An 8,788-nucleotide genomic window follows, 5' to 3' on the forward strand; every position below is an offset into this window, starting at 1 on the left:
CACGTTGCAAACAAGAAAGTATTATAAAGTCAAAGTACAGGCTTGTGTGATCTGTAAGTTTCACTTCCACTTCACATCTGGGATTTAGTTCACAAAGTGGCCAACGGCACAGTGTCAACGTACACGCACACACAAAAACGGGCACACGCACACACACATACGGTATAATGGCAGCAGCCCTGAGTCAGTCCTGTAGATCAATACAGACGCTCAGTCTCAATGATCTCATCTTCCTCCCGTGTGTGTGTGTGTGTGTGTGTGTGTGTGGGGGGTGGGGTGGGGGGGGGGGGGGGAGGACAGAGAGGAGAGGAAAGGAGAGATGGAAGTCAGATGGAGGGAGGGAGCTTCCAGAGCCAGCGGAGGCTCAGAGAGATGTTTTTATCATCAAACACACACTTCCATTACACACACGGACACACACTCATACACAGAGCCGGACGAGGCACCCGCCTAGACAGTAAGCGACACACAGTGAGCATGTGTGTGTATATATTTGTGTATGTGTGTGGTGGCAGACTTTGCACAGTGTGACAGGTCCAGTCTTCCCAGAGCTGCACTGCAGGGTTGAGTGTGTTTGTTGGTGACAAGAGCCGGTATGGCTGACAAAGACAGCTGGTGACACCTTCAGTGGGCTCACACACACACACACACACACACACACACACTCACACTCACTCACACTCACACTCACTCTCACAGAGCATGAAATCTGATACAAGATTCGGTGCATGAGGTCATATGAATGTGAGGTGTGGTTTTGGGTTGTAATAGACCGAGCTACAGCATGACAGACAATTCAGATCCTAAATATAGAGACTAAAGGAGGTATAATAGAGAGGGGGTGGTGCTAGGCTTTAGAGTAGTGCTGCTGGTCTGTCTCAGAGGAACCACAAAGTGGAAGTGAGTTACAAAATGGAAGATCAAAATGCTGTAGCGTGTATACAATAATACAACAAACCATCACACTTTATGTAACATTAAACATTTCTGCCATTTATTAGCACCTGCTGCTATTTACCTTTGAGTCTGATGAACAGAACTAAAATGACATCCTTATAATCTGTTTTTCAAGGAATGACAAAGTTTTCTTCTGTTCAAGCTTAGTTTAAGAATGAAATAACACTTCATGAATAACTTTCACTGTAAACAGAGCCTAACCTAAAGGAGATTCAGGGTTTGGGTAGGTTAGAGATCTCACCTGTGCCAAGGTATCCTCTGAAACGCTCTCCTAGGCGATCCACGAACGCACCACAGATGTCTATCCCCATCAACGCCACCTAAGAAACAGGGTGAGAAAGAGTAACGGTTCAGGTATGTGTTATTTCATAGCAGTTTTCGGTACTTTTGTCACTGTCTGCTTACACAGCGGCAGCATTGATAGAAAGACACATGAGCTAAGGATCAAATCAGGCTCACAACATTTTAAGCCTGATCTTTGCATCCTAAATGGATTTTAACAAACAGGTTTCCTGACAGCAAAAAGCACAGGCTTTGAAGAGTAACTTTGTCATGTTCAAGGACTCAATGTCTCCTTTCCAGGATGCAGGCCAGGCAGTCAGCCAACAGCTTTTTAAACCGCTTTGAGTCCCCAAATCTAGATATCTGGATGTGCCTTGTAGTGTGAGAGACCATGAAAGAAGTACTGTACTCAACTCAACAGAGACTGGCAACAACAAATGACAGTTTCGGTAAAAACAGGAACTTATTTGTACTACTGAGCCACTTGAGAGCCACATGGAGAAAAATGAAAATACTAGTTAGTTGCAAAACAGTAGTATGCAAAGGAAAAAAAAATTCTGAAAGCAAGATGTCTCTGTTGGAGGTCTTTTATAAATCCCCCGATTTGATAGGATTGAGGGATTTATTAGTGTGGCGTTTAATATGTGTCGTATGTACCTTTGCAGTACACGGAGAAGCCAAAGATCTAATCTAATATTATATTGTTTTATTCCACTTCACTCCCTCTGCAGGTTTAAATGGTTTTCCATCAATGGTGCTTCTGCTAACTGGTGATCATTGAGTGACATAAGGCTGCAGATTGAGTGAGCAGCACTGAGCAGTACACTATGTACAGCGTACAATATTTACACTGAGCTGCTGGGATTTTTCCATCAGAAATTCAATACAAACGTTTTATTCTCCATAGACTATCCTTGAGTCCCCACTCTGCCCCAAAATACATGCACTTGTTACCACGTCATCAGTAAATGATGATATCAAAACCAGCTCCATTCACTGGTGAAGGAAACCCTTGACCTGAAGTGGAAAGCTCCAAGAAAACCTAATAAATGGTCTTTTTAAACTCTGATGTACGGAGATTGGCTGATGAGGAGAATATGTTTGTATGGATAAAGAGATAGTACTCTAGTTAGCAGCCAGAAAGAAAAAAAAGACTCACAAAAACTAACAAATGTCCTATTTAGGTAACTGTGCAAAGGTGACTGTGTGTCAACAGCTGTGGCACACTTTGATTATGTAACATGTATGGCATTATTTAAGAAATTTTGAAAAAGTCAAATGACTTCCAGATATCAACATCGGTACACTGAAGTCATGTGTTTCTGGACAGTCCCCTTACTCATGCTTACTGTTTATCATCACTGACCTTTGGCTCAGTTTAAAAAGGAAAATCTGGCTTGTGATATGACTCGCAGGGGGACAGTAGACTGGATTTTTGTCGAGTGGTAAGGTTGAGTTTTCCACTGTGTTTCTGATTAGGAGCACAGCCCACACTGCGCTGTGCTCCTGGAATGCTTGTTTTGGCAGCGCTGCGGTTAAACTGAGCAGTCCAAAAAGAAAATCCATTAAAACATCATTCTCCATACTCCTCTGCCTTTGAGTAGAGAGTCAGACTGCAGTTTTCTCCCTTTTTTAGTCAAAGGAAGAGCACAGCCAGGTAACAGCACAAACAAAGGGGGGGGGGGATTGGGGCGAACAGGAAAAGTACAGGGAGGATGGCCAAGCATTACAACAGAAAACAAAAATCACCCGGAGAAGAAAGAAAAATGATCTCTGGGTCACTATGATCTCCCTTATAATGACCTAATTTAGGGGGAGGGAGGGATGAAAAACAGCAGGAGAAAGAGTACAGGAAGGAAGCAGCCCTGAGGCCTCGCCCCTCCACCCAGCACCCAAACAAGCTCGGTGCCCACAACCATATGGCATCTTCACTTGGTAGAGAGACACAGAGGAGGAGATAAAGGACGAGAGATGGAAGATAGGCTTGTTATCTGCCTTGGAAAGGAGAAAATTGAGATTGGGAGGTTTTATCCTATAGTGAAAAGTCTGACTAGGGGTGAGGAGGGAATGGGGGAGGAAAGAAGAGGGGGGGAAAGGAAGACCAAATAGGCTCTTGGGCATCATCTCAATTGATGACAAACATCAGTAATGTGGAGAAAGCGATGTCTAAAAGGACAACACTGCATCTTTAGACTATAAACTTGAAAACATCAGTGGGACTGAGGTATGCTGGAGGAAAAAAACCTGTAAATATTTATCCCAGTATGAATGGCTCTTTGTGAAGAACCGGGTTGGTGGGTATGAGGGCTTAGCCTGCTAAATCGCATACCATGTACAGGGTTTACTCTGGATTCTAGAAGGGCCTTAGGTGGTTTAAAGGTCCACGGTTCAGACGGAAACATTAAAGAGCCGACAAAATATGCAAAGATGGAGCCTGGTGCTGAAACAATTACACTATTAATCAATCGATAACCCATAGATTAGTCAACAACAATTTGAGTTATTTGGCAAACAACAAAAGAAAGCCATACATTTCTTGGTTCCGGCTGCTGATATGTGAGGATTTGTTGCTTTTCTCTCTTTTAGATAATTGTTAATTTTATATTTCTGGACAGTTGGTTGGACAAAATAAGTTATTTGAGGTCATATCATAACATTTTTGGGCTTTCATATGTGTCATCTCTGTGGTATGCATGAGGCAAACTGCTGTAATGCTGAATTTTGTTATACACAGCGACAAAACTACATTAGCCATTTTTATTGTCATATTTGGTTACATTTAATTTATGACAGGATCTTCCATGTCCCGCAGCTCTGCTAAGGGTGGTGCCCAACATTACCGAGGATGATGGCAAGAGAACTGGAAAGAAAAATCATAACTTCCTTTTTTTGTATTGGAGCTTAGATATATGACCAAACTATCACTATATATAATAAATATTATATAATAATCACCTGGGGTTCTTCTCCTCACCACTGATAGCACTTATCTACTCATAATAAAGCACCCAAAATGTCTTAAAGCAATTGTCTTCACTGGAAGGTTTCTACTATGAATCACCTGTAGGAAGAGTTTAGTTTACATGAACAGTAGGTTAAGAGCAATGTAGGAAAATAAGAACGTATTGATGCTGCATTGGGTGTTTTTAAACCGACAAATGCTGACTGTAGGGAGTTTGTGCACTGTATCCTTAAGTCTGCATTGCGATACATATTGTACCATGGATTGCATGTAGTAAAAAAAAAAAAAAAAAAAAAAAGTATATTTACTAAATCTTAATCTTAACAAAATCACAAATTCACAGTGTCTGATCAAGGCAGCCTGCTAGTATCAACCCTCGATCAGTACAGTCATCTGCCTCTGCTGCTCATAAATGCAGCATGCAATATTAATGCCCTCTGATTTCGTTTCTGGGATGTTGCGAGAGCAAAGCCTATAAGAGGAATCTGTTGATCTACCTACTGAACGAGGAAAGATAAGATAAGATAAGATAAGATAAGATAAGATAATCCTTTATTAGTCCTGCAGCGGGGAAATTTACAGAAAGAAAGAAGAAGGTAAAACTGATTTATTGTAAGAAAAACAATAAAGACCCAGACAGGGACACAGGTGAAATGTGGAGATGAAGAGGGCCAAGGAACAGACGAAAGGAAGTACCATCTATTCCTCCAATCTAAAGAGGAACTTTAGTGCCATAGTCACCTTTTCCAACCATATAATGTATTTATGAGTCCAGATTTGTTGTGTTTTCCCTCTTATTCCTCCATCATTTTTCAACGCTGCGTTGTCTCTCCATTCATCCCTCTCTCTCTGTGCTAACTCAGCATCTTGTTCACAGCTAACTTTTCCTGTCCTTTTACCTGACAGGCAGCCACTCAGCATCACTAAAAGCTTGCTGAATGAAGGCCTCAGGGGGGGGTCACAACACACTCGCTCATCACTGCCAGACACTGAGCTCACATTACTGTATGTGTCATCCACATGAAGGAACAAATCCAAACAAAAAGGACACGTTAACTTGTGACAGCTGGAGATGACATTTTTGGAGGTGGATTTAAGAGGTGGCAATGGTTCACTTAATCACATCAAACATGCTGGTCTGGTCAGTCGGAAAACTGCATCATGTAACCACATTTATCTTCAATTGATCGTTAAGTCTAACAGAAAACTGTTTCCCCTTTTCTATGAATTTCAACGGTTATCTCATATAATCACCTAAAAACACACTATTGCCACCTTACATTTGCTATGAGGAGGCTAGATGCAAAACCAGAGCATCATGGGAGTGTGGAAACAGTAATAATTCAGAGATAAAAGGATGATTAGAGGAAAATTGTTGAAACCTAAACCTAATGATTTAAGTCTTAATTTGTAAATGACAGAAATCAAATGCTCAATGAAGTTGGATTGGTTCTTGAAATTACAGTAGGCAAGCAAAATAGCAGTATTGGCACGTCTTTTCCTACCTCTTGGTGTATTGGAAATTATTTTACAAAGATTATGACATTAAATTAACAACCAAGTCAAATGAAAATGTTCTACCACTAGAAAGAGAGTATGCTTTTTTTTATGCTAAATGCACAATTTCCACACTCTTACAGTCTCGCTGGGTCCTGCATATTAGTGTAGACAATTTTAAATCAGTTCAAAAAGAGACTTGAGCTTCAAATTTCAGCCCGCCTCGAAAAAGATTCCAGACCGTTTTGTTTTGCTGTCTGGATCGGGATGATACCTTGGCAAAAATATCACATTCCAACGTATCTGAGATATGACAAAGGCCTCCACATAAACACATAGCACAAAGCAGGGGAGGGAATGAGAAGGAAAATTATGAAAAGGGAAAAAGAGGGATTGAGAGAGCGAATGTATATATGAGAGAAGGAGAGAAATAGAGAGAGCGAGGGATGGAGAGAAAGCGTAGGGTACAACAATGAGTCTGCTAACCCCTCCCCCATCCCATACAGTGCTACAGTAGGCTACAGTCCTGACAAAGGGTCTCCCTCATCACAGACACAGTCTCAGCCAATATAAACTCTAACAAACCCAAAGGAATACCCTGCAAAAGTCATACTTTGTCACTGGGGTGAGATTTAATTGTCTGCCTTTTGTGATCCAGGAAGATAAAAACATAACCCTAAAGCTTGTTCTGGGTTCAGCAAGAAGATAAAAACGCAAATGAAAATGTGTATCTTCTGACTTGGCTGAGTCAGATAAGAAAGGGACCACCAGTTTGGTCAGGGAGATCCCACAGTCCTCCTCAGATCACTTGGGTGATGACAGCTCGTTATAAAAGGACATTTCTTTGCATTGAAACCAACCCTTTCTTGCATGTATCATAACATCCCCATTGCTCCCCTCTCTCTTCCAGCTCACTGGGTAAACTACTGGATGATGATAATAATAATTCATGAACAGACCGAGGGGATGGCTGCTGCAGTGACAATGCCATACCCTTCATACGATGACTGGCCAAGATCTCTCACCTTGAAATTGCTGGAGTTCACCCATCCCGTCAGCTCGTCGATGGTCTTATCCAGCCGGGGTTTGTCCTGCTCCACGTCCGGGGAGCGGCTCGGCTCGTTCAGGTAGTCGATGAGGTCCTGACCGACCTGCAACCTACGAGTCACATCTTTCTGCAGTACCTGCTGGTAAAAATAGTCCATGTTGTCATGATCCTCCATTGGGCAGTCAGCGCCGTGTGGCCAGCCACTGGAGCCGGCCGGAGACAGGAGACAGTGTCCGGAGGGACGGAGACGCTGGGAGGTCTAGACTGCGTCCAACCCACGTCTGCTCATCAACATGCAGTCCTTTGTAGAAACAATCTGGTTCCTCTAACCACTGTGTAGGACAAAGACGTGTCTAGCTAGCTTCCTATTAACACAACGTGAGAGCAGAAGGTTGAATTAAAACTTAGAGAAAGTTCCGGAAAAACGTGTGATGTCTGTGGACCCGAGCAGGCTCCTCCAGCCTATCAACATCAAAACAACCCTGGATGGCTAATTGTTATGCTAACACAAATAGCACCTAGCTAGTTAGCACAGCGTCCCAAACGCGGGTAGGCTGCTCCTCTAGCTAGCTGTTAGCTCCTCTAGCTAGCTGTTAGCTCCTCTAGCTAGCTGTTAGCTCCTCTAGCTAGCTGTTAGCTCCTCTAGCTAGCCTCAGTGCTCCGCAGGCCTCCTGCCGCCTGTCTCCTCTCCTCCTCCTTATTCCATGTCCGCGGGCTGGGAAGGCTCCTCGGCTCTCAGCTGTCGACTCCTCAAGGCGGCAAAGTTGCACAAAAACTCCCACAGTGAGGGCTCAGCTCCAGTCCCGCTGTAACTGGTTTCACTTTAATCCGGTAATAACCGCGGGTACAGCTCAGCCCGTTACGAGGCGCTGAAAGCTTGCGCGCTGCCGGTGACTGCAATCAGGCCGAGGGGTCCTCAGGCGCCGCACAGCTAGCCGTCATAATGCCTGATGTAAAATGACGAATTATAAATACACTTTTGCTTAAATGAGGATATATGTACAGTAGCTATGTTAAACACTGGATACGTCTTCATCCCATGTATGTGATGTTTTCTGTAAAGAGACATGAGTCAAACAAACCGTCCTCTCCATGTGGGCGTGTCCGCCGGCTACGCGGCTCTCGGGTGACATCTAGCGGTGAAGCTGCGGTGTGACCTGTATTCAGTTTGCCGCAGTTTACTATTTATTACTCCTTAGATACTAGGACACAAACTCTTACACTGGAGAGACAAAGCACATTTACTATTAGTCACTTTATTTATTCATTTGTTTATTTTTTCTCATTATTTCTTTATTTTCTTAAACATAAAACTGTTATAACAGCTGTCAAAGAGAGGGCATTAGTATCACAGCCAGTCCAGTCAGCAATGTATCCATCTGAGTCTTTCTTCATCTTTCTGTCTGTTCTCATTGTTTCAGTCCTATCTGTTGTCCTGCCATCCTCCCCAGTCTTTGTGCACTTGGCACTTCACAGCACCTGCCAGTCTCTTGTTTAGCACAAAATTGTGAGCCACTTCTGTTTTTTGTTCTTTCAGTGCTTTGAGTAGTGATATTTCATGCTCCATACATGTCTTACTCTGCATGGCAAGACAGATGATGTTCACATCCTGTTGATCAGAGGGAGTGCATGTCTGGAGTGAAATAAACATGTGGGTTCTGGGGCTTTTCAGTCACTGTATTCCTGTTATAACGTGTTTTTTTTGTATAATTAGATGAGTTGGAATTTGTCGCTGATCAATCTATTAGATAAGACTGGCTCACCAGATCTATGTTAAATGCTATTTCTAAATAATTTTATGTTTCATCTCATGTGCTGCTTTATTAAGTGAGTTGAGTATCGAATACACACAACTCTTTATATCCTACATCATCAGTAAATTGCCAATTGCACAAAACTTCACTAAATTAACTTTCAAATACATAAATTCACGTGATTGTCAAAAAAGTTGAGGTGCCTGCTCAAATTTTCAAAACTATTCTCTGAGCTTTAAGCATATTCCTATTTCATTTTGAAGCAAGGTTGCACACACGTTATCCCTG

At 42.6% G+C, this 8,788-nt stretch overlaps 1 protein-coding gene across 1 annotated transcript in view; it reads right to left on the minus strand.

Annotated features, from left to right (window-relative positions):
- Window positions 1-7,646, minus strand: part of clasp2 (cytoplasmic linker associated protein 2) — a 59,109-nt gene extending 51,463 nt beyond the window's left edge. The window contains exons 1-2 of the mRNA XM_054605897.1: window positions 6,724-7,646; window positions 1,199-1,277 (exon numbers count right to left, since the gene is read on the minus strand). Of these exons, the coding sequence (XP_054461872.1) occupies window positions 1,199-1,277; window positions 6,724-6,921 (277 nt within the window). The 5' untranslated portion in view covers window positions 6,922-7,646. The remainder of the gene's footprint in view (window positions 1-1,198; window positions 1,278-6,723) is intronic.
- Between the last annotated feature and the right edge of the window lie 1,142 nt (window positions 7,647-8,788).

Source organism: Anoplopoma fimbria, chromosome 10, assembly GCF_027596085.1.
Source record: "Anoplopoma fimbria isolate UVic2021 breed Golden Eagle Sablefish chromosome 10, Afim_UVic_2022, whole genome shotgun sequence".
Taxonomy (NCBI): domain Eukaryota; kingdom Metazoa; phylum Chordata; class Actinopteri; order Perciformes; family Anoplopomatidae; genus Anoplopoma; species Anoplopoma fimbria.